Source organism: Cyprinodon variegatus, unplaced genomic scaffold, assembly GCF_000732505.1.
Source record: "Cyprinodon variegatus isolate N-32 unplaced genomic scaffold, C_variegatus-1.0 Scaffold371, whole genome shotgun sequence".
Lineage (NCBI taxonomy): Eukaryota > Metazoa > Chordata > Actinopteri > Cyprinodontiformes > Cyprinodontidae > Cyprinodon > Cyprinodon variegatus.
In genome coordinates this window covers 391,382-417,642 of record NW_015150824.1, presented here as the reverse complement: position 1 = coordinate 417,642, position 26,261 = coordinate 391,382, and the positions used below count along the sequence as shown (strand labels likewise).

At 38.8% G+C, this 26,261-nt stretch overlaps 1 protein-coding gene across 2 annotated transcripts in view; it reads right to left on the bottom strand.

Moving 5' to 3' along the window:
- creb3l1 (cAMP responsive element binding protein 3-like 1) overlaps positions 1 to 26,261 on the bottom strand; it is a 47,989-nt gene that overhangs the window by 5,971 nt on the left and 15,757 nt on the right. For both annotated transcript variants that reach the window (XM_015386547.1, XM_015386548.1), the window contains exons 2-9: positions 21,199 to 21,331; positions 19,012 to 19,098; positions 7,354 to 7,508; positions 7,176 to 7,257; positions 4,512 to 4,705; positions 4,243 to 4,389; positions 4,083 to 4,141; positions 1,739 to 1,807 (exon numbers count right to left, since the gene is read on the bottom strand). In XM_015386547.1, coding sequence (XP_015242033.1) covers positions 1,739 to 1,807; positions 4,083 to 4,141; positions 4,243 to 4,389; positions 4,512 to 4,705; positions 7,176 to 7,257; positions 7,354 to 7,508; positions 19,012 to 19,098; positions 21,199 to 21,331 — 926 coding nt within the window. The remainder of the gene's footprint in view (positions 1 to 1,738; positions 1,808 to 4,082; positions 4,142 to 4,242; positions 4,390 to 4,511; positions 4,706 to 7,175; positions 7,258 to 7,353; positions 7,509 to 19,011; positions 19,099 to 21,198; positions 21,332 to 26,261) is intronic.

The window sequence follows — 26,261 nt, the reverse complement described above, 5'->3', positions numbered from 1 at the left end:
CCACGTACATTTGAGCTAAACGCCCCATTGGAGCACGGATTCTGGTTTAGTGTGTACAGTACATTTCAACCTCATGGTTTCCTGTTTTATTTTCACCTAAACATCATGAGAAAATGCATCTGGAGAGCAGGGCTCTGATGGTATCAACTGTACCCCGGCTGTTAGGACACCAGGACCACTAGGTGGAGATAGAGAACAAGCCTACATGGGTTTAAATACTTTTAAAAAAAGGAAAAAATCAAGTCACTCCAGCTGACACTCAGGTGTAAAATTAAAATACAGCTCAGAAGCTGCAGATCTTATCAACTAATAAAGGATTTAAGGGATGTTGACGTCCATCTGATGGGAGATACAGCTAAGCTTATTGCCTCTTAAGTATCCAGCACTAAGATGAGCATCTTTCTTTAGCAACCTTAGAATTTAGGGTTAATAATGTTGGTTTTAAAATCTACAGGTTTCTATAACTTTTCTTTATCTTTTACAAATCCTTGACATAAAATAACTTAATTTCTACACAGAGAAATAATACTATCCTCTCATAGCAAATAAAGTACTACCACCTAGATTTGACCTGTAGAAAAAAAAAGTAGCACATGGGACCAAACAGCCCACTTATGGGTGCATTTTGGGACATTTTTAGCTTAAATCCAGTTTAAAGCCCCTTTTTAAAGCTGCACACAGTTTGGATTTTAATGAGAGTGAGCGTGCTGACTCATGTTTCCCCGCTTTGTGCCAGCTCATTGTTCCTCCGTGTGGTTGTTAAACATATTCATCTGCGTGTATAGTGGGAAGGGAAGAGGTGGGGGCGCCTTGCATGATGAAAGCTGCTTTAATGACAGACTCAGGCTCAGACGAGACGCAGACGGACCCTTTACCTCCTCCAGACCCACCCACCCACCTAACCACCCAGCCCAGGATAAAAGTAGATTGGTTTCATATCGTTATAATAACAGAGTAGACGGCACAGCCTGGTTTAACGCATCTGAGCTCAATTTCAGTTTATACTCCTTTAAACCTCACGGTGTCAAAAACTCGTATTATAAAAGGATATAAAAGGTTCTGACATGATTTACAGCACCTAAAATGACGGCTTTTGTCTTAGTCACACTTCAGAATTGGAAAGACAAGACGACGTGCTTTAAAATAAAGCAAATGTCTGCTGATCTGTAATAAATCAGGACGTCTCTAAAAGCTACTAGTGTAGATTTGCCCGAATCTACAATGTCACAAATGTCATACAGGTTAAACAAGGTCAAAAAACCTCAAAGCTCAGTTGGATCAAAAAGAATACAGTGGCTTTAGGAAATGTGGAAACCAGAGAAGGGCAACGGAAAGCATCAAAAACAGAAATGTGTGGCATTATCTCAGTTCTCCTGGGACTTTGACTGCAGTATGTGAAAAAAGCAGATTATGATTCTGTGGGGGAACCTTACCCTCCAACCTTATGAATGTCATTTTTGCTGTTAATTTTGTCATCTTTCTGTTTTTATTTTTAATCTAAGTTCCCACTATTTGGACGACATTTTTCATTTGATCAAAATCCATATTTATTGGCAAAAAAAAGAAGGGAAAGGCAAAACACATTATCCATCTCTCACTTGATCTCCCCTGTCTGTCACTGATGATAGTGCAAACATCATTAGAGGGATAGATAACCCAAGTCACCGTTTTTCTGAGCCTGCACACAAACACCTCATGATGGACTGTGGTAATATCTGCAAGGTGCGTAAAAGCTCACCTGTTGGCAGTCTCCAGGTTTTCTACTTTCCTCCACAGGTCGCTGTTTTCTGACGTGTAATTCTCCACCCTAAAGGACACACAGACGGATTATTGTAATATTTCTTTGCTTGGTTTCCCTCTAAAAGGATTTAAACATTCCTCAGAGCTACAGCATCACGAAAAGGAAGCAAATATCTCTGCAATAAACAGTAAATAGATAGAAAAACAAATTTTGGACCACTAAAGAGAAAGGGGAGTTTATATTTAAGCAGTAGAATAAAGCCTTGGAGGTTTAAGTCTTCACCACAACCTGAGGCTAATCCAGTTAATTAAATAAAATCATCCTTATTACTAAAAGTGTTGCTACTTCCTCTAATGTAAAATAATATTGTTTTCAAGGTTAAAAAAAACATGAGGCCTTTTTTCTTGCCTTAGAAATAGGTCATCTAGAAAAAGATTAAACCCAACATAGAGATTAGTTAGGAAGGCTGATCACATTCAGGCTAAAACACTTTCTCATCACCGTCATTTAAAGTTGTTTTTTTTTACATGAATTTGTGACAATTTTCTCTAGGCTTTTTTACAAAATTGCTGGAGAGTAGTGTCACTATCCGACCCATCCCGGAAGCACGATCCAGACCATCGTCTCATTTGAGCATGTGCAATCAGAAATACATTCGGGTCGCCCCCTGATTTTACTTTATAAAAAATACCTAAATTACATTTTTCCCTCCCTAAAAGTAGTATGCGTACTAAACTATAAAGGTTAAAGGTTAATAATGTATTTCCTGAGAAATAAATACCTTAAAATCCTTTCTGTTTTATCACCCAGTGCCTGATCTGTACCGATCTTGAATTTCAACATAAATCTAGTCTTTTTGAGTTTTATTTTTTCCTTCCGTGTTAACAAAATTGTATATAGTGCCTTATCTAAAGAAAGAAACAACTAAAATATAGATAAACATGGTTTAATCATATTTTGCCGGACTCTTCTGAGCAGGTCTAATGATGATGTCAGACAAGCAGTTTAACGGAAAGAATGTAGAAAAAACATCAAATTGTCTCATAAAAGTCATACCAAATTATTTAGAGAAGCATTATAGGAATTTTTATTGATTTAAGGATAAAAAAAGTACTTTTAGTACCATAATTACATTATTTATGGTGACCTGGATGATATCTGTTTGCACATGCGCAAATGAGCCAATGGTACGGATCATCCTTCCGGTACGGATTGAGTAGAGAAAAGTTGGTCCAGTCAAAGTAAGCCCCTTTGTCTCTAGGCCCAAAATGATCCTGCTGATTATTTTCAGACCATAAACTTTCTCTGAATGAAAAATCCCTCTTATTAATACTCTTTGAATATGCTTAGTCATCCCTTTCAAATTGTAACTTAGAAATAAACAATCATAGAATGAAAAAGGATGAATCACCCCTTATTTCTGGTCATCCCTTTGTTCTAATCCTGTTGATCTTTATTACCAACATAAGATCATCATCACTCTGATCTTCCAGACATTGTTTGATTCATTTGCGCTGATTTCAGCTTGTAAATGCAAAGCTCTGATTTCTAAAGAGCTCACAAAGTGATTCTATTAGTCAGAAGAAACTTTAATGTAGAGGGATAAGAGACGCAGCGCTGTGATTCATACCACGTCTCTCTATTCTGATGGGATTAATGGGACATTCTGCAACCATCTGCATGACCTGCTCAGTGTTATTATTGCTCCATGTTGTGATGAAAGGGGTTGTTAAAGCAAATCCATCTTTTCTTTCATTTTCCAAGACAGATTCTGTGAATCTGGCGCATGTGTTCTGCAGGTTACTGGAGTCCAGCCATCAGGAGAACGGGTCAGAAAAAAGTACAAAAAAACCTCGAGAACTGATCAACTCTTCTTCGGTAATGAATCACAAAGATAAAGCCACCATAGATTGATTTCTATGCAGTTTCATTCTCTTCTTTCTCTTTATAGCAGCTGGGAAAGCCTCTAAATACAAAAACTAGCTCCTGTCTGAGCCATCCCTGCCAACTTCATATTACCATTACACAACTCTTTTTTCCACCTATTCATCAAGAGCAAGCAAATGGTTGTAAATAAAAAAATATATATGGGTGGAATGAAGGGAAGGAAAACCTGCATATCTCAAAAAAGTGGCTCTAGGATTAACAGGAAAGGTTATGTATTAAATTCTCTGAAACGTCGTTGGCTATGAAGGCAAAGATGATGTATTTAAATGTAATTACACATGAGTTCTGGCTGCACTTTTTCAGAGAATTAAAGCGCATGATTTGTAAGTAGTGTAATTGAAATAGCCTGTAATGTAAAAAGAGAACTAAAAGCAGTGGAAAAAGGAAGTCTTACTTCTTTTCCAGACATTCCACATACTCCTTCTTCTTTCTCCGACTCTCCTGAGCTGAAATCTAAACAAACAAAAAAGTTTTTTTTTAAACTTTATAACGGTTTTACTTTGTCATTTTATTTTATCGATCGCAACCAAAGATCATCCCCATGCAGATCTCACCTTGTTTTTAATCTTCCGTCTGACTCTCTTCAGTGCTTTCTCCTCGCTCTTGGTGAGGGGAAGTTTGTTTGGCACGGGGTAACCCTCTGCTACCAGGGTCCTCTTCTCCTCCTCAGTAAGCATGAGGGGTCCTGAGCCCTGCAGCTTCTGCATAAGAAGGTCAAGGAAAATATTAAACATTTTAAAAAGCTTCATATGTTAAGAAAAACTGCATTGGATCTCTCCAAATGTGTTTTAATGACGATAGGGACGAAGCTGTCTGGACTCACATGTGGTGCCGTGAGGAGAGGGGAGGAAGAGATGGCTGTTGAGGAAGAGGAAGAAGATCCACGACCTCCTGGCCTCTGTTGTGGCTGGGGTGAGGACGGAGGGAGAGGAAGGTGAGGGGAGGACGGCGGGAGTGAGCCGTCACTGTCTCCATGGTTACTGCTGGGAGGGGTGGGAGGGAGCTGCAGAGCGTCATCTGAAATGGAAGGAAGCGTTTGGGGAGAATGAGTAATCGCAGGAGGTAAAGTTAAAGGACGGAACAGGTTGGACTCAGGGATGCTGTCAGCTTCATTTAAAAAAAAAGGCTGCTGTGTCTGCTTCATCCATTTTTATTTTCAGTTGTTCTCATCCTTTATGCCTCATTCTTATAAATTACCAGAATGAGTCTCCTGAAGCTCTTTATCATTCGTTTTTCATCCCATAATACTCAATTCTTCTTTTTCCTCATTTCAACTTCTATTCATCTGTATCATCCCTCAGTGACTGTTTTTATCCATCATTTAATAAGGTTGCTTGATGCTGGAACTACGGCTGATATCCGATACATCTATATTTTACAATTTAACTGATCGATAACAATAGTTGTTCCCTAAACCTGCTTACAGACACTTTAAAAATTTCTCCCTCTCATCCTGTGAATCCGACCCAACTGATGTATACGTTCTATAGGTGGAATGGTCAATGTCTAATATTTAGTTTGAGAGATAATCTTAGCTGCTAATCATCTCTAATTTCTAAACTGTCTATACATTAGAAACCGGCTCTTAAATTCTTCATTTTCTCTTTCTGAATTTACCATCTTCTTTGGTTCACTAGACCAGAAAAAATTCCTTTTTATTTTCTATTAAAAAAATAAATGAAAAAAAGAAAAATTCAAAAACTTTTATATTAAGAATTAACTGTAAGTTTCTCCCACATTGTTTACATTTAAGCGCTGCTGCACTTTATGGAACGGAAATGTTCATTTACTGTCTGAAAAGCTGTACTAGAAATTTCTCTGTATACAAAATGACAATAAATGTTGTCTAGATCTGAGTCAATAATTTAAACTTGATTTAAAGATTCAAACTTTTATCGCTTCACCAATTTACCAAGATTAAATCTTTGTGATGCTTTGAGACTTTCAGTTTCTGTTTGTTAGACCTATTTACAACCAAGTTTTGACTTCCTGGCTAAGAGCTTGAGACATCTCTTTAATATTTTTAACTAACTATTATTTCCTCAGGATGCTGTCTAATTTTCTGCATTCCAACTTGCAGTAAAACACTTGCATAAAACGATGCTGCCACCCCAATGTGGTTCTGATTATGTTCTCATGTTGACAATTTCCTCTGTTTATCTCCCAATAAAAAAAAAAAAAAAACAATCAGTCTAATTAAAATCTGTCAATTTTGCTGAATTAGAGCTCCGGATAAGTTCTCGGCCTCTTCTTTTCTGAATGGCATTTCAGCCCATGTTGGTAGAATACTCATTTTGCTGCCTTTCCCAGTGGACCAAAAGCAGGGAGAGAGGATGTGGCCTTCTAGTGGGGTGTTTGAATAGAAATAGCAGAACAAAAAAAAAAAAATTCCAAATGACAAAGGCTATGTGGACTACAGAAGAGATGCAGGTTTACAACTACATTAGAAGACCAAAGGAGCAAAAGAAACCCAAATCAATTACTACTGAAATAATCTGTTGTAGGGCTAACCCTGTTTGGCTCAGTCTGAATCTAAAAATAAATTTTTTTCTTTAACGGATCAGTGGATTGTATCAGTTGGGTTAATGCTTCCAAGGAAGCACAAAATACAGCTAAACTTAAACCGCAGATGCTATGCCACTAGAGGCACTAGATCTATAAATCAGGATTTTTCTTTACAAATCAATTTGTATCTGATATAGCAGTAACATGCTTGCATAAAAAAACTACTGCTAAGCTTTATTACTCACCTATATGTGTGAGAACAAAGTAGCATCAGTTTGTAAATCAATGTTACTGCCTCACTGTCTGCTGGAGGGTCGATGTTAATGGTCTGACTGGGTAAGGGGTTCACTTTTTAACCGTGCTTTCCTCTCGTATATGTGCCAATGACGGAATAAATATGTAAAAAAAAAAAAAAAAAAAAAACACTGTTTCCATTGCTGTAAAGCTTATTAAAAGTCAGTGTATCGGCCTAATTTCAGTTTCATTTGAACAACTTTCAATGTAACCAGCATTTGTGCTGCAATGCGCTGGATAGAGCCCTGAAGAAGGGAGCCCAGGTGTCAGCCAGAGGGCTGATACACTCATGAAAATTAAGCACCATCGAGCAAATTCTTTTACAAGATCCACTCTTGTTTTTTTTTCTCTGGAATGATTCCCATTTCTCTTTCTCTTTTTGGCCTCCTCAGACATATTTTTCCTCTTTTTGCTTCCCTCTGCAATGACAAACTTTGACTTCAGCATGTATGGTTAGCTTTAACGCTTTAGGGGATCCCAGACTTTGAGTCACATGAACCTGTCAGCGACAACTCCAACCCTTAGCCTTATTAAAAAAAGAGGAGCCTGCATGGAGCATCGATTGGTGCAAGGTGCTGTAATTTGACCTGAAAATTAAGCTAGTATTTTGGTACACCTTGCAAGGAGGGAGGAAGGACTGTTTTTATGCAAAGTATGTGAACATGTAGTTTTGTGTGGTGTTGATTACCGCTGGGCAGGCTGAGGTACTGTCCATTTTCTCTGGGTTCATCCTTTATAGCGACTGACTTCACATCATCTAGACGCTGATCCTAAAAAAAAACAAGAGCGAAAAAGCAGAGGATTATTAAAAAAAATAATTTGTTTTTGTTACAGAGGCAGATAATGCTGACCGGATGGATGCTTACTGTGTGTTTCCACGGTGACCCTGTATGAGGAGGGGCAGGGCTTAATATGAGAGGCAGGTTTTCTAGAGGCTGAGGATCTAACCTTTGGCCAACATCAGGCTCCTCCTGTTTCACCAGGATGGAGGACAAGTCCTGACTGAAGTTCCAGTCAAATTCTGGAAAAAAAAGGTAGGAAGACAACATATTTCCCTTAATGTTCCTATTTATGATCCAAATCCAAAGTTTGGCAGTCAAAGCAGTTTACAGATGTTAAACTGTAGACCTTAAAAGTCTTAACCGCCTTTTCAGCCGGGAAAACCTTTCTATCCTACCAATAAAGGAAAATGAAATTTAAGGAGCAACTGATGCAGAATTCCCCACATTTCCCATCAGCGAGGCTTTACTGTGGGGCTGCCAATGGGAAATAACCAGCAGCTTTAAAAATCCTGCATCGGGAGAGCTTCCCCAGAATATTCCAGCACTTCCTGTCGGGGCTGCTTATTACAGGCTGCTGGACAACGTCGCTGCTGGCAACCGTGGTGCATAATTTGTTTCTAGTGAGGGAGTATTGACCCTGAAATAAAAGATGGGCTGAACCAGCAACACGTCTTCATTATCCTTCATGGGAAAAAGAAACAGTTGCCGCCTTTGAACACTCTAGAAAATATGCATAATCCAGCGCACCAACTATAAGGTTGCAGTGCATTTCAGCCAAAGGCCACCAATGCACAATATGAGTGTAATGCTGGGAGAATCTCACGGGTACTTCACTGTTTAGTCTACTGACTGCAGGAGGTATTTTTGTGGTCACGTATGAGCTGTCTCTCCCTTCACAGACATCCAGTCTCTGGAGTTATTTCTGATGAGCTGAAACTGAAACTAAATGAGGGCATCTAGCAAACACAAAAGGGACAGATGACAAAGAAAGCAGAGAATCAAACCCTGAGCGTCATATGGCATCCATGCTCCCTTTTTATCTCTATTTTACGTTTTCTTGTTTTAAAATGATTCCACAGCCAGTTTTAAAACTAGCGCTTATATCAATTTAAACACTTATCTGTCTGCCTCTAAAACTTTTTAACATTTTGTCACATAACTTTAAAGTTTAGTGTATTTTATATTTTTATATGTGTGATTTACAACCACAAAGTGGTGCATAACCGAAGTTCAATTCTATTCAATTCACTTTATTTATATAGTGCCAATTCACAACACATGTCATCTCAAGACACTTTACAGTTCATCAGATCATACAGTCAAACTGATTTAAAGTTTTCTATCTAAGGAAAGCCAGTTGATTGCATCTACTCTTTGACTCGAATGCAATCCCTCACACTAAGCATGCTTGTAGCGACAGTGCAGTGGAGAAGAAAAACTCCCTTTTAACATGAAGAAACCTCCAGCATAACCAGGCTCAGTGTGAGCGTCCATCTGCCTAGGCCGACAGGGGTTCAAGGATCCATTTATGCAAGATGGGCTGAAAAAGCCCATCTTGCATAGATGGTACTTGCGATAGTACCATTGTCACTGATGCTACGTTTCCATTAACCATCAAATTGTGCAAATTATAAGTACGTTTCAATGAGGTGGTTTTTTTGATTGTATCAGAATTCATCTTTTTTCCCCTGCATCAGATAAGTCACGCGATCTGAAACTGGAGTTTACTACCCAATCCGTACCGGAAGCATGACCGTTGGCTAATTTGCGCATATGCAAGCAGATATTCATCCAGGTTGCCATACAATTGAATTATAATATTAAAAGTACTTATGTTATCCTTAAATCAATAAATAATGCTACGCTGCATCTCTAAAACATTTTTTATTACTTTTTGAGACAATTTGATGCTTTTTACATTTTCTCCTTTAAACCGTTTGTCGGACGTCATCATTGGACATGCTCAGAGAAGTCCGGCAAAATATAATTAAACCATGTTTATCTGCATTTTAGTGGGTTTTTTTCCTTCAGATTACACTCTATATACCATAAAGTTAGGACGAAATGAAAAAATAAAATTCAAAAAGACTAGATTTTTATTTAAATCCCAAGCTGTAAAAGTTAGCTCCCGGAAGTAACATAGGATACCATTTCTGGCACAGACGAGTGATAAAAAAGACAGGATTTAAATGCATTAATTTTCTCAGAAAATACATTATTAACATTTAACAGATTATAGTTTAGTAAGCTTACAACTTTTAGGCAAGGAAAAACGTAATTTAGGTATTTTTTAAAAGGTAAAAATTAAGGGCGACCCAGATGTATATCTGGTTTTACAGGCACAAATAAGCCGATGGTATGGATCGTGCTACCAATATGAATTTGGTAGTGACACTGGATCTTACTATCTTGTAAAAAGATGAAGAAGATGACCAGAAGGAGTTGACGGATGAGAGCTGTGGCTGAAATATAGATATATCCAATGTGTTTTCATCCACCGCTGCCATGTTGTTTTCAAGAGTTATAGCATGAAGAATTGTATTAATGTGCAAAATTAAATGTATTTGTTATTTAATGGAAATACTTCAATTGCAAAAATTGCATTTTCAAAATTAGCAGATTATAAACATAGTTTTGTGCATATTTGTAATGGAAACGCAGCTGATGCCTCCTTGTAGTTGGTGTTAGCCTTCGGATATTCAAAAACGTTTTGTTTATTTTCTGTGACCCCTTATCAAGTTTAGGGAAAAGAGGATGCTTTATCAGAACAACTCTCTTTAATCTATTATCTATTAATGCACTTCCGTTAAGGTCAGATCTGAGGTGTGCAAAACTAATAGTAGGGTCTCATATCCCTAGAAATCCTCTAAAGTTTAATTCAGTCTCATGGTTGTTCTATCTAAATGATATTTAAATTTATTTATAATGTGCAAAAGTTGCAAGATATTCCTTAAGAAAGAGTCTACAGCATCACAGAAACCTTTTGTATGTAAGTCATGAATCTACCTTGAATCAGAACTCTCTAATGCTTTATTTCCTTCCGGAGCAAAAAAAAAAAAAACTTTTTATGCTTTCCCTATAAAGGTTAAACTTTAACTTAAGATGTAAGGAATAAAATTTGACTTTAGGAAGAAGGGTTCTTTACGGAAAAGCGTTCTATACCTTTAACATTTAAGACACCACCACAGGCACTTTGATGTTTCTAAACAGCAAACACACACACTCATATAGACAACAAAAAAGCTCCCGAGGTGCAGGCAGTTCCTGAACGTCATGTTAATTGCCTCCTCGTTTCCTAGCAACATTTTGCTGGTAAAAACGCTGTCAAGTTTTACAAGCTTTGTGGATATGCATGTGTGTGGTGTGCGCCGACATTAGGCTGTCTATCACTACAGCAGGGATCAACGCAGTGAGGATCCATCTTAAAAATGAGTCCCTGTGGATACTTCCTGCTGACATGAAGTCAATAGCCGTGAGCCTGGCGTTGCAATGTGTGGCGTCAGTATCAGAAACAAACACTGTCCTGAAAGCATGCCAAAACAATAACTGGATTTAGGAGGTGCACACTGGATTGATTTGAGCTGTTTATTACCATCAGCTGCATTAATTTCCACATCTGTTATTTCAGTGGAATAAATGGAGCACACCATGCTCAAATATGTCAAGTACAGTTAAAATCAAAACAAATCATCAGCTTCATGGCATTGAGTCCATAAAACCACTGGATCAGGAGTGAAGGAAATTTCTGAATGAAGTGTCACGAGCTAGTATTGTAGTGTTAGTGCCATGTCAAAACATGTGTGGTGCTGTTTTTAGATCTACTATGTCTTCACACATACATCTCTTTTTTTTATGTCCAATAATTAATCTACATGTTTTAAAAGAATGTCATTACCCTTCCCTACCGCTTAAAGAGCTTTGACGCTTCTGGAAAGGCTTTTCACACAGTGTAAGAGTCTGTTTATTGGATTTTTATGAACTTTCTTTAAAGTGGATTTCTGAGGTTGGATACAGATGTTGGACAGAAAGGCTTGGCTTGGATTGCAGGTTCTAATTTATCCATGAGATGTTCTGTTCTATTCAGAACTCTATGGATCCCAATTAAGTTCTACCTCCCCCTAAAGTGCCTCATCTTTGTGTTTATGAACCATGTTTTGCAGGTTTGACAGGTTTGTTGTCATGTTGAAACATTAAAGGGGCTCACAATTGTTTGAAGAACATAAGAAAAAAAAAAACATTTTCTTATAGGCTAACAATAAACTAACCTAACCTTGCTGAGGTTCTTGAACGACTCCTAAAGCCTGGTTTGCGCCTAACACGTCTATGAAGTCAGCAGTGCTACATCATTATAGCACAGTCCTCATACTGCAAGATCCGATTTTCCACACTGTGCACCTATGAAAATGTAAAACTATGCAGACAGCTCCATGCAGAACAAAACATGGACACATGTACAGCTCCTACTGGCAAGGGATGGCAAATATAAACATCTAGATATCGTAGGATTTGGTGCAAAATTGTCGCAACAGATTAATCACCAGATTGTGAATAAATTGGAAAGATGTTACTGTGAAACTTTAAAATGTTGGAAACAGCTATGTTTTTTGTTTCTTCATGTTAAAATAGAAAAAGAAGCACAGAGCTTTATAACAGCAAAGCTGTGTTTGTAAGCAATGTCGACCAACCATGTTGTAACTCAGGACTAAAAAATAGTTTTAAAAAAAAGAAAAAGAGCCAACAAGTTTGGCTTCAATGAATCAACATGAAACCAGCATCCTTCCAGGCTTTGAACGGCCTTAAGACCACAACTTTTTCTAAACAGGACAGTGGGAGCCGCTTTGAGCGAAGCATAATTCATTTTTATTACTTACAATGTAATAAAAATGATTTACAATTCTATATTGGTGGTTCTGGTGTGAGAAGATGATTCATTTAAAAAAGGTGGTTGCCAAATCGAGTAATTCCTTTTCTATTATTTTTTTTCAGCTTAGAATAAGATAAAGTTAAGAATTTTTGTTTGCATATTGGTGTTTATTATATGTAATCAAACCATTTCAAATTGTAATAACAATAGTTTGAGGAAAAGTAAAAGAAATCCTCCTTTAGACTATAATTTTGATGGTAGAGAAATGTCTTTTTTTGGTTTGTACAGATGCAGTTTACCTTTTTCCTGCATGGTCTTTATCAGAGGGCGCCACAGAAGCCGTTGCTAATGAGGCCCGTCCTGCTGTTAGCCTCAGCCTTGTTAAGCTGCTGCCCTTGTTAAGCCACGGCCAGATTGGAAACTCACTATGACATTTTTAATGAGTACCAGAAGCTTCACGCTGAAGAAAGCTCATTTTCCATGTGAGGCTGGTGTCACACAATAAGCGGCAACTTCCATCATTGTGGTGACGAAATTGGATTAAAAAAAAAATTAACTAGAGAGGGAAAAAAATAGTATTTAAATAAACACATCCTACTTCAGTAGCTATGTCTAAGGTAAGCTATCGAAAAAAGTGATTAAAACTGACACTTAAACTTCTCTCTCCCTAGTTTATAGGACTGTTTTGTTGGTTCAAGAAGCCTTCCTGTGTGGGTAAAGAGCTGAAAGCACAGGTAAGGAAACTGTTAATAAGCAAAAGCTCCAGGCAGTCAACACAGGGGGTTAATAGAGGAGATGTTGGGACTTTGTTTGATCTCAGCTGGGAGACTGTAGTATTAAAACATTAGATGGATCAGCACAATAGGAGCTCAGCGTCTCCTTGACGGGATAAGAGCAACTATGATACGACCAAAGGCTGAAAGGGAGAAAGAAAAAACCCTATTTGAAACAAGAATCAATATTGTAGGATGTTATTGAATGATGAATCCCACCAAACACAATGATCTGTGAAAAGCCTGTTGTTAATCTCAACTCTCAAACTTAATAAAGAAAGTACGAGTTCATCTTCTTATAGTGTAGGTTCGCTATTTTTTTCTAACTCTGAGAAGTTTCCGAAGTGGCACGTCTTCAATCTGCTGTCCATCGTCTTCCTCTAATCTGAGATTGTTTACCAGTGTAACGAGACTTAAAGGGGAAACCCAAACATCATCATTACCAGTGACACTCTATTTTGTTCAAGGGAATCCCAGGGTGTCCTGGGCCAGAGTTAATCGTATGCTCTGTCTTCTTGTCTGGAGCAGTGTTGTTTTCATCAACTACGACAATGACGAAATCATTTTGTTCGTAAAGTTTTTTACCAAAAGACAACAAGACGGTGACGAAGTAAACATCTTGGATGACGGAAAAAGGATGAGAAGTGAGTGAGTTCTCATTGTTTAGACAAAGACTAGACAAAAATGATGATAACTCGTCAGACAAACAAAATCGAAGACATTTCTGCCTATTATGCATCTAATCTGTGCATCAAACCTGAAGGATCACCAATGTCATGCCGTATCATGTGCTGATTTGGCCACCCCCTCCATCTCAGTGTGTTAAAGACTTTACAGTTGGACTTTATGGACAACTGTAAATGCGACTTTAGAGGACTTTAAATGCGATCCATCCAAAAATAAATATATAATGTGTCGTAGAAAAAGACAGCAGTTAAAGCGGACATAGACAAGGAGGGAACATACCACAGCAGCGCCTCAAGGCTCTCTGCACTGAGATTCCTGCAAAGCTAAGATCCTGGAACTTAAAGCTAAAGTTGTTATGTTCTGTCAACTTGTTATATGTCACCAGGTTGGTTTATAAATGCATCATTACCACACATGGTCTGGTTGCTTGAGCAGACATCCCAAGTTTCAAAAACTCATTTCAGGGAGATGCTTTTCAAACCCCCCGATCACCCCTCTGAATCCAATCAACGCGCTCTATGACAACCACTCACCTGGAACGCTCGTTGAGCAGAGCATCGCTTTGGACAGATACGCAAAGATTTTACAAGCAATCCCCTCCACACACCCCCTTTCTCTTGCTGTACCTGCGCATGATGCCACAAATTATTGTATTGCCTTCATGCTCTTACTCGCATTAAAAAAACACTACCTCGCATAGTCTAAAATCTGGGATAATTTATCCAACTCGCGGGCATCCGTGAACAACTAACGATATTAGGGAGACTCCCGGATCTTCCAGGAGACTTGGGATGTTCGCTAAGCCCTATCTACCCTACCCTTTTGAAACTGCTCAAGCAACGGTCTGAGCACGGTAACCTAGATGTTGAATGTAAATGGAACAGAACTGAACTGGACCGTGCCTGACACAACCGCACGGCGCTAAAGGGCTAGGCATGGTTTTTTCTGGCTCATTTGAAGGGTTTTCCGCAGTGTCCCGCTTTGCCATTCACAAATCTCTTCACCTGTTCACAACGTGAACTTCTTCTCTGCCTATCAACAATAAATGGCATCAAAAGAGCGTGGTGTGACCTGGGATGATGTCAAGACCAAGACTCTCATTGAAATTTGGGCGGAGGACGCTATCCAGGAACAAAAGTTCCTGAACGTTGTGGCCGCCAACATTTGTGTTTGCGTAATTCCTGCCTTGAAAACTGTAGTATCGTGGGCTAGTGTGATATTTAAATGGTTGTATGAACTAGAGACTGACATTTTTTCGGGAATCCCACGGGTCACGGGATTCCAGTGGGATTCCTGTGGGATGGGAGTCAGTATTAGTAACGATCACGTGATTGGGACGGTACAGGATTGAACATTAACGGGAGTAGACGGGATCGGGAGCAAACCAATAGTAACTAAAAAAAACTAGGATCGATTCCAAAAAATAAAATAAAATAGAAAGAAAAAAATCCAGTACTGGCGCCGCCATTTTGTAGTTTTTTTCCTTGAAGCCTACACTATAATGTGAGTCAAAAAAACTACACGACCCAAAAACCAACAGTGCTTCCGCTCTGAGTTTTTCACCCGCGCTCAAAAACAACAAGAATGGGAGTGGTGCAGGAGCGGGAGTCATTCTGAATGGGAGCGGGATGGGAGTGGGAGTAATTTCACCAGGAGTGGGACGGGACAGGATTTAGATTTCTACTCTGGCCCGGGATCGGGACGGGACACAATTTTTTTTCTGTGGGAGTAGGACGGGACAGGAGTGAAAATCCACTCCCGTGTCAGTCTCTAGTAGGAACCGACCTTGGCCCGTTTAACTTATCCAAGTTTGGTCTGAACTTGGCACGGATCGGTTTCAGAGGGGTAGTGTAAATGAGGCAATAGGCTAAAAGCTATACGAATATAGCGACCACATGTCCCGATTTCTGAGGAAAGTCCCAATTTGAGACGATCTGTCCTTGAATGAAGCTGTCTCTGATTTTACTATTTTATGTTTGGGAAAATCATTTAGTGTGAAGACTGTTGATATGGTTCCCAGTGGTAGCATGTGGGCTACAGCAGTAGCTATTGTAGTAACAGATGTAGAAGAGCAGCACATTTTGTCATCCCCAGTGGGCATATGTCATGTGATATGCTGTGTGGATCTATTTAAGTTCTCTTTACTGGGTGGATCCTTAAGTGTATCTTTTCAGGGATTGATGTGATCAGTTTTGATCATTTATCATTTCAATTTGTGAAGGCAGTGTTTTGCTTTTTCGAGTGTTTGTCTACCAAGTTTAAACATGAGGGTTTTCTTTAAATTTAAGGAAGTCGGTGAGATGGAAGCTGAATGAGGCAAGAACTGCATAGAGAATGATGAGGAAGGAGACACAATTATCCAATTCAATGAGCGCCTCCAAGTTAAACTTTGTTTTAGCTAAATATTGTATTTTCTGCATTTCCTTAGCAGAGAAATAAGTAAAATAATAAAAAAGTATTTAACCATATGCTATTTAAACAAATGATGAGATGCATAATAAATATATTCACATGTTTTTTGAATAAATAAATAAAAAAATAAAAATATATATATATATATTATATATATATATATATATATATATATATATATATATATATATATATATATATATATATTATATATAAGAGAGAGAGAGAGAGAGACTTTAATTGTTTTGTATCCACTTTTCAACATTTTAGGAGGTGTTCTTTAAAAACATAGAGAATACACAAATAAAACTAGACTAAAACTAGACTAAACCTCAAGTAAAACTTTTGCATGAGAAATTAATTAATTGTTACTAAAACTAATAAGAATTTTCTTCTAAAAGACTAAGGCTTGTGAGACTGCCAAAAGCAACACTGGTCTGGAGCTCCTTATCCCATCTATAAATAAAGTTTGGTGTGGAAACTCAGCAGAGGAATCTAATTTTAGGTATTTGTTTGCTTCTGGCTGTAATCTGTTAAGTCATGTCTGTAGGTAAGGGTCAGAACTTAGGCAGACAGGTACATCAATCCATCTAGACAAGTCAAGTGGTCTCAAGCTCAAATCCTTGATGGCTGGTGCAACTTTTAGATGTGCTCCTTGCCCTACACACAAGAATCAAATGTCTAAAGAAGTCAAGGTCTGCTAATGAGTTCATACTGGAGTCAGGTGTATTGGAGCCTCTGTCTAAAGACCACTGATGTAGTCTGAGGCTGTGCTTATTTAATACAGATGGTCTGTCTTCTTCACTATCGTTGCATCAGTTGTCAATAAGTTACTCAAATGCTTGAACTCTTCTGCCTGAGGCAAAGACTGACCTCTGACCCAAACAGAGTGGTCTACGCTTTTCATTTGAGACCAATAACTTCAGACTTCTTAAAGCTGTGTTACACTCTATTGAGATCAAGTCCAGTGGACTATCCATGAGGACAACAACCAGGAGCAGCACCGACAAAGCCCTACACTCAGTTCTTCCTTTAGTCATCCAAGGACTAGATACTTCTTAGCAGTAACCCAGGTACCACATACTGCTATATCCCCACTAAATATCTTGGGGGAGGGAAACACAGTCATAATTCTTCTACAGATCTACAAAACAGATGTAGACCGGACAACCAAACCATGACCCTTACAACAACCCAAACAGGGTATAGATCTGGACCTCTTTTCTATGACCATAATGAAATGAAATGTCTAAATGCTTCTCCTGAACTCAGAGCCTCTTTTCCAAAACCAGAGAGTAAATTCTCTCTTTAAGCCTGGATGAACTCTCCTTTCACCTTTCTTAAAGATTCAGACCACCATCCTTGAAGTGTTTTCTCTGTCCTTCACATAATACATAAGTTAAAAAGGTGCACTGGCATGTTTAATCTTTCTTTTTTTAAGGGAAGTTAAATTTGCAGTGCATTAATAGAGATCCCCTATGTGTTGATTGAAAATACAAATAATAGACAAATTGAACAGAAGAATTTAAGGTTCAAATTAGCTGAGCCAAATGTAATCTTTTTCATATTTAATGTGTGAGTAAAGCAGCAGATATCTCTTGCAGCACAGGCTGCTGTCAGAACTCTTATCTACAATGCATGATGAATCCCTTTGGTCGGAGCGGACTGGCTTTCTGAAAGGTCAAGATCTTCTAACATCCGTAGGTGTCTAATTAACCCGCCTCATCCTGACTAATAGCAGCAGCTCCAGCTTCACCACTCTGACCACATGACGAGTCTGAAAACGTACAAAGTGCAAGGGTTCTCTAGCAATTAGATGCTGATACCTAGTTTCCCAAAAACTGGATTGGAAAATGTATAGTTTTTATCTGGTCCAGACAAATGCAGATCTAGAGAGGGAGTAGCTTCAATCTTATTATGACAGAGACATTTTTTAGATGCAGACATTTCAGACACAATAGATTAATTCAAAATTAGAGGAAAGCTTTAAACCAAAGGTTTTTTCCTCTTACAGCAATGAAATGTGTATATTATTTTATGATATTCTATCATTAAGTAGTTGTAAATGATGACTGGGGAGGCAGATGGTGGTTCTACGGTATTTACTGAAACACACACTTTTTTTTTTTATTTACATTTGCTTAATCATTTATTGTTTTCATTTTTCTTTTTCAAATGATTGTAACATGAAAAAATGGAAAAAAAGTTGAGAGGCACTGCAAATATTTGATGTTTTATGTGGTGTTTGGAGCCGATTCTCAAGCATCTGCTCTCTATCATGCTAAATAAACAAAATAAATAAGAGTTACCTTAAAATGTGTTCATATTCAACAGAGAGTTTATGTTTTGCAAGCCATATAACTCACCTATTAAATTAGAAATATGACTGATACCCTGTAAACATGCACAAAGTTGCACTTTTTCCTTTATGCTTCCCTTTTTTTTTTGCTGAATATGTTCATTTTTGGTCAAGATAATAAGAGATTCTGGAAACATAAAGTCATTTGAGTTGGATTAAGGGTGAGTGAGAAGCCCAAAACAGTGAGATAACCTGACAGAGCAGAGACAGAGTTTCCTTTGGCGACGGCTACAGCTGCAGACTTAAAACCACATGCTTGTCGTAGTATTGTGTCGGTCTGTGTGTGTTTATATGCATGTGTGTGTGTTAGGTGGGCAGGGCTTAGCTGGAGGAGACCTGCTCAGACTGAGATCCTGCTTCTCAGACAGCTGGATCCCCAGGACAAACGGAGAAACTGACAGAAACACGGCGACAAAGAAGTTGGTTGGGGGAGATAAACAAAGGATGACCGCAGCAGACGACGAGTCAGAAAGTGAAAGAAACACCTGTAAAGACGGAGCTAAACTAAAAATATTATATGGCAGGCGCTGGATTTGATTTAGAAGGGAGGTCTGAGCCACCCTGATAATGTGGATCGGCATGAAGATTCCCAGCTTCATCTCAATCTACAGGCAGAAATTGTGAAAACTTCTTTATCATTCACCCACCAGACTCTTCATCCATTTTGATTGACAGGGCCGGACTCTGGGGGGCGGAGTCTTCACTCAGAGAGTAGCTGTGGTCTGCTTGGATATCTGTGAGATTAGAAAGGCCCTCTCAGAAGAATGGAAAAAATAACAGATCCTGAAACATCTGCTGACATCAATGGAAAGTTAAATCAGGAGCCCTGACATCATGCTTGGTTTGACTCATAGGACTCACTAATAAAAAAAATAGGAAGATCGAAACAGGCGTACAGCACAATCCAGGCCTTCAAAATGATTTACTTTAAAACATCAAACTTGTGGTATTTCATTAGGATTTAATAGGATAGACCACCTAGAAAATCTGACTTTGACTAGGCCATTGTAATATCTTAACCCTTCTGTTGTAGCTCTGGCTTTATGTGAAATGCAGTATCAAATATTTTTTGGTGCCTGGTTTGTCTGTACTGGCTGCAAAAACCATCCCCACAGCATGATGCTGCCACCACCCTGTTAACTAATGTCCAGGGGAATGCAAAGTGTTATGTTTGTGGTAGCATTTAGACCAAAACAGTTCAATTATTTTCTCATCTGACCAGAGAACCTTCTTTTATGTGGTCTCCTTTTTGCTTGTGGCAAACTGCAAACAAAACCTCATGTGGCTTTCTCTCAGCAGTGGCTTTCTTCATACCGTATTTTGGTAGTTTGTAGATATAGATCAACCGGAATAGGGCCTGCATATATTTTAGAAACTCTCAAGTTCCCCCAGCCTGTTCCTACCTTCACACTTCTCCTGTGTTTCCCTACTCCATCAACTGCTCTTCACTCTCTGCTGTCTGTTCTCTGTCACCTTCTTTGCAATTGTTTTTAAGTCTGTTTGTTTAAAAGTGTCAAATGCACAAACATAAACCTAACTTTCTCCCTCAACTGTTCCTCCAGCCTTAGCAGTGGATTTCTGCAGCTCCTCCAGAGTTACTATGGGCCTGGCTTTTAGGTGCAGCTTCACTGCCATTTCTTGTTAGATTGGAAGTTTAACCAGGCTTTTAATTTCCAGAAAATAAACTGAACTATGAGGTGTTAATTGCTTAGGACAATTTTATTTTAGAACCTAACTCTGCTTAAAACTACTTTTTCAGCTTTGGGATGCTGTTTATCCACTGATGCTGCCTAACTAAACCTCTTTATACTGAGGACAAGTTACAAACACTCTACTTCTGTCAGTTCATCAGCTGCATTTGATTTTATTTAGTGCATTGGGTACAATACAAATGAAAATGTTTCTTATTTTTTTTTCTGTAAAGTCTAAATTCAGAATAGAGCACTGATTAGCTAATTTAGCACATAAAATATCAATAAAATACAATAGAGTTTGACCTAATGAAAATTAAAAGGGCTTAAATACTTTAGCAAAGCACTGCATAACCCTGCAAGGTTACCTCAATAGCTGCACAAAGTCAGATTTCTACAGCTGCTAGCATGCTGTGTGCAAAGTGTGTTCCATTGACATTCATAAATGCATCCATGCAGGCAGCGTGGAAGTGGATCATTTTAGATGAATGCACCACAGAATGTTGGACAGGACCAAAAAGATGCATGTTTAAATTCAGCCTGAGTACATTTGATCCTATTTATTGATGCATTCATGCTCATCTGACAGCATTTGATTCCAGCTCCTGCAGCGACTTATCAGAAATGTTACCATAATCTAATTTGTTTCAGTTTCTTCTATTATTTTTCCTCTCTTTGTGACCATGGCAACACCTGACAGGGACACTGATTTGAAGTGATGAGCTCAGATCGCAGAGCAGTGAGATGACAGCTTCAACAAACTGAGAGAGCCTCCAGGAAAATTCTCAGAGCAAATAAACCAGTAATGAGTTAATGTGTGTATGAGACTTTCAAACTTGGTAAAAGGAGATGCTGTTTTTATACTTATGATACTTCTGGTCCAGAAAAAAACCTATGTCGATGTTAATACAGAGTAGCATTTTGCTACAGTCAGTCCTTTAACTGTCAGATTGTGGGTTTTAAAACCAAATTTTGGCTGCAGAACAACTAGGGATCATTCCAAGGGAACAAATATGTGTTTTCAGCAGATCACAACATCCACTGAGTCATTATTTTGCTACACGAAGTAGTCTTTTAACCTCTGTGGCTTTATGGCATTGTGCAGGAAAAGTGGCATGCATATTCTTGAACACACTTCCTCACCTGGGTTGCTGTCCATGTCAATGTGCAGGGGCGAGGGTCTATCTGTCAGCAGGGGGCGCTCTAAGAGATGGTCGTCGAAGAAACTGTTAAATAATTCACTGCTGAAGTCGTCCATTTGGTCACCAGAAAAAGGCTGGAAGACACAAAGAGGAAGGAAAGACAAAAAAAAGAAAAGAAATGAAATAGGTTTAATATACAGATGTTAACAGTATTAATGAATACTACATATCGACTCAGATTTATCAGTAATGAACAGCTGTGAAATCTAGATAACGGACCATAGCCCAACCTGATGGTAGTGTTAGTGCTCCGCCAAACAGTATTTTGCATAAAGTTCAATTTAATCTCATCTGAGCAGAACACCTTCTTCTAAACATTTTCCTTGTCCCTACAGTGCTTGTCGCCACTTATAAAAAGAGATATCCATAGAAAGCCATGGTTTCTTCAGAAAAATATTGTTAATAAAGCTTCTGTTTGTGTCTTTTTGTTTCTCTTCTTGGGTTGAGGTTGAGGTTTTGATTTGTGCTTAAGATCTTATTATTTTTGGAACATCGCATTTTTATGTTTTTGTTATGTCATTTACCTGAGCTTAAGTTGAACACCTTGCCTGGATGCCGTCCACTTGGTGGATTCTGACCTCGACCAGCTGGACTTTAATTTTTATGGTTGACAAAGTGAATTTTGCTACACAAAAGTACCAAAGTTTGGTACCACTTGTATTTAAATACAACACAGCATGATGCTACCAACACTGTAGCTTACAATTGGTACAGTGTTCTTTTAAAGACTGCCTCAGTTTTTAAAACTAAACCTTCTATTGCTACTGTTGCAAAACAGCTCCATTTCCATCTGATTCGCATTTTCCATGCAAGCAGCGGCATATTTCAAATTTCCGTCTTCTATCAAGGTTATCTGTCTTGGTTGACATGCTTTCAGATTGTGGCAATATTAAAAAAACGGCTTCCGAGTGGACAGTGATACTGGCGTTCTTGTAGCTTCCACCTTCCAGCAGGCGTCAGCCTTGGTGTTTCCAGGTCCTTCTCAACCAATTTCCTTTCATCAATTTGGATTTTCTTTCCCAAACTCAATCCAGCTAATGCTGTCAAAAAATGAATTCCATGCCGACAGAGACATTTATTTATTGCATGATTAATCACCCCTGTTAAAAGAATATTTTTGAAAAAAAATGACAAAGAACCGCAAATAATATGACAAGTAGACCTAAACCTCTAAGCAAACCTGTACACAAGAGGCTATACTTAACAATGTTTATTAATGTTCTGGTTATTGTCTCAATAACAGAGTTATTTATAGAAAAAAATGATAATACATTTAAAAAGTAAAAAGTTAAGTTAATATTAAGAATTATTCTTGAATGAGATCATAAAAACATGAAATCCCTTTTGCAATCCCTAGTTTCAATTTTCTCTTCAAGTATCAGAAGACGACCTAGGAGCTGTAAATGGCTTGAAGAGTCAATCAATGAGGGAAAAAAAGCATCAACAGATTAATCTTTGGTTCTGATGAATGAGTCACTGAGCTGGGAGATGGGTGCTCTGGAAGCTCAGGACGACATGGTGTTCTGGTTCACACACACACATTAACACACAAGCACACAATATGAGTCATCCTGCTCTTGAGAAAACATGCCAAACAAAAGCAGACATCTGGATTGGTTGGAACCCAAATACCTTCTGCTTGGAGGCTCCTTAGACAGACTCAGTAACAAAAATAAATTGCAGCTTGTACTAAAGTATTGTTTTCATGTTTCAATTTTGGAAGACAGCTTTATCTCTTGACCAAGAGGAACTAGAAGGGTTAGAGTAGGAAAACAAGAAATCTTGATATACAGTAGGATTAGAAATACAGATAAGTATTTAATAACTTTATCACCAGGAATGGTGAAAATGTAAAAAAAATAAAAAATAAAACACAAATATATACAGAAGTATGTTGGCTCTCATGGGATGCACAGTGGTAACAGTGGTGCGGTGGATTCCCGGTCCGGGGTCTTTCTGCATGGAGTTTGCATGTTCTCCCTTTGCATGCATTGGGTTCTCTCCAGGTACTCTGGCTTCCTCCCACAGTCCAAAAACATGACTGTTAGGTTGGATGGCTTCTCTGAATTCTCCTTAGGTGTGAGTGTGAGTGTAAATGGTTGTTTGTCCTATTTGTCTCTGTGTTGCCTTGAGATAGACTGGCGACCTGTCCAGGGTGTACCCCTCCTCTCGTCCATTGACAGATGAAGATAGGCACCAGCACTCCTCGCGACCCCAGCAGGGATAAGCGTGACAGTAAATGGATGGATGGATGAATGTTGGCTCTGAGTTTGTACTCTTTAAAACCTGTTTTCTAAATGGACGATTTTTTGATCTTTAAAGCACAAATGTTTGAATTTTGACGAAAGTATTGGCTCGATTTGAGCAAATATAAGACTGGTGCTCCTAGTAGTTACTCAGTGCTGCTTCCAACTTTCTAATGCAAGACTCTTCTTAAGCCTGGGGTTCCACCAAACGCGTTAATGTCACAGATCGTCAGGCTCGGTTTATTCTAGCCACTCTGGTAAATCAGAGTGGCTCCACTGGGCGAGCTGCATAGTGTGCTTGAAGTGTCCCACAAGTGTGGTTCACTAGTTTATTTTTCACGCTTGATGCTTCAAGTCCTCATCAATCTGGAGTAGAGTGGATCGTTTAGGCAGGAAGTAAGTTGCTGAAGAACGAAGCGGATCTGTTGGAGTTTTAAAGTTGAACACTACATGTGCATCACGTTTTACTCTAAAGCATCAAACCATTACGCTCGGCTCCAGCACAAAGCCACCAGAAAGTCTCGTTTCATATGACAGTGGGTCACAAAATGTTTATTTGGGAGGTGATAAAACACCCAATTTTATATGGCATAATTCAATGGTTTGAAAAAGATAACACGAGAAAGAAAAAGCCACAGGCTGAGAGGTAAGTTGACCAGATAAAGAGCAGGCATACTGGTTGTACAGGCCAAATAACCACTTTATTGTTCTATTTAAAGCCTACTTGTATATACTACCACTGCCCGATAATTAAATCCTCATGTGATCCGAGTTCAACCGCCCCTGAAGTGCTCTGCCCTAAAACGCTCCCGATGGAACAGGGTGCTTGGAAGGAGCATTAATGCATTCGGTGGAACCGAGGGATAATGGATATGCTTCAGCTTACCATGTAGATGTCATTATCTGGCCTTGCTTTGACAAAAAGCCTCCTCGTCACACCTCAAATGTTTCATCTTCCACCTCTGCCATGAACCCTCCTGTTTCTTAGCCAAATCTAGAAGATGGACGCTACTTCAGCTGCCTTCTACCTGTCTTTTCTAAAAGTTCGAAGAAGAGGAAACTGGAAATACTGATTCAAGACTGTTTTCTACAGCACCTCTTCAACCTCAGCCTGACATAGGAGACAGTTTGGTGTTGTAGAATACCTCTTGCCTTGTTCCCGTACCAAAAAAAAAATCAGCCAACAGTCCTAAATAAACAAAGACCCGAGTGAAGGTCCTAGAGGGAACAAACCAGCTGGCAAGCAAACCAGCAACTACCGGGATCCCTTGCATTATGCTTATTGACCTGTAGTTGGAGTCGAAGATGCCATCACACAGCTGCTTCAACAAATCCACTGTCATTAGGCCAGGAATGACTTCACTCTCAGAATCATGTTCTTTGATTTCTCACTACATTTAACAAGATTCATCCGGATTTGATGTGTTAGGAACTCCAGGGAACTCATGTGGGGGAATCAGCAATTGTTTTGTTCAAAGGCTACAGTTTGAAAGACCAAAAGGTCAACTATCTAATCAAGTAGTCAACAGTACAGGAGTACCACAGGGGACAGTACTCTCACCATTTTTTTTTACTCGGTACACCTAAGATTTCTGGTACAAGACAGAGTCATGGTATCTGCAGAAATACTCGGCTGACTCCGCAGTCATTGGGTGCATCAAAGAAGGTCAAGAAGCTGAGTAAAGAGGGTTGGTGAACCAATTTGTGGCAGGGTGTTGAAACTATCATCTGATCCTGAACATGAACCAGGGAGATGATTGTAGACTTCAGAAGAAACAGGAACAGGTTGAATCATATTACAGTATAAGCATCATGGGAGACGAAAAGGAGGTGGTAGAGGAGTAGAAATACCTTGGAGTTCACCTGGACACCAAACTCAACTAGAGACGCCACTGTGAAGCCGTCTACAAGAAGGGACAGAGAAGACTCAGATCCTTCAGTCAACAACTTCTCCAGATCTGATGCAAGACAGACCCCCACAGAACAACCTTCCGGGCAACAGCTATCAACCCATACCACAACTCAATGAAAAAAGCCTATGAGTTACTACAACATTTAATTTACCCATGTGATTTCAATGCTTCAAATCTGGTAGACTATTGTAGGGCACATTTTCTGTGTCTTCTTACTTCCCTGAGATATTATAAATGTGATGTTTACAGAGAGACCAATTTCTCATAGCTACAACCTAAAGACTAATCTCAGGACTAGTAAATATGTCATATAATTAAGACAGATGTGTGTTGATTTTAAATAAAAAAAAGGCTAGAGTTTCTCACCTCAACTTTTTAGATCTACAATTGCAGAACTGAATTATTTGCAACGGTGGGTATTGTTTTGCTTATCCGCAAACAGCTAGTAGGCGGATGAAAGTTTTGGTGAGTGGATTAACATTTTAACTTTAAACCCAGTAGTAAACCTTTCTGCTAAATTGGGTTTTACCAACTCCAGGTCCACTACCAGAATTTACAAGTTCGTTCCTTTCTGTTCTATGGTTGCCATAAAGACTCTATTCGACTATCTATTGGCTTACCACATTTACACATGATGTCGTCGTGTGATGTACATTGTTTTGTACAAAGCACAAGCAGCTAGCCGAAAGCAATTTTAGAATTGAAGTGAACAGAAAGATTTTCGCTATTTTTTTCAGTTAGCCGATTTGAAACAGAGCTGGAAAAAACAAGGCTAGTTGAAGACCTTCAAGTTTGTCCCCCACGCAAACTGTGAGTGATTGCACAATGAAAGGGCAACAAAATAT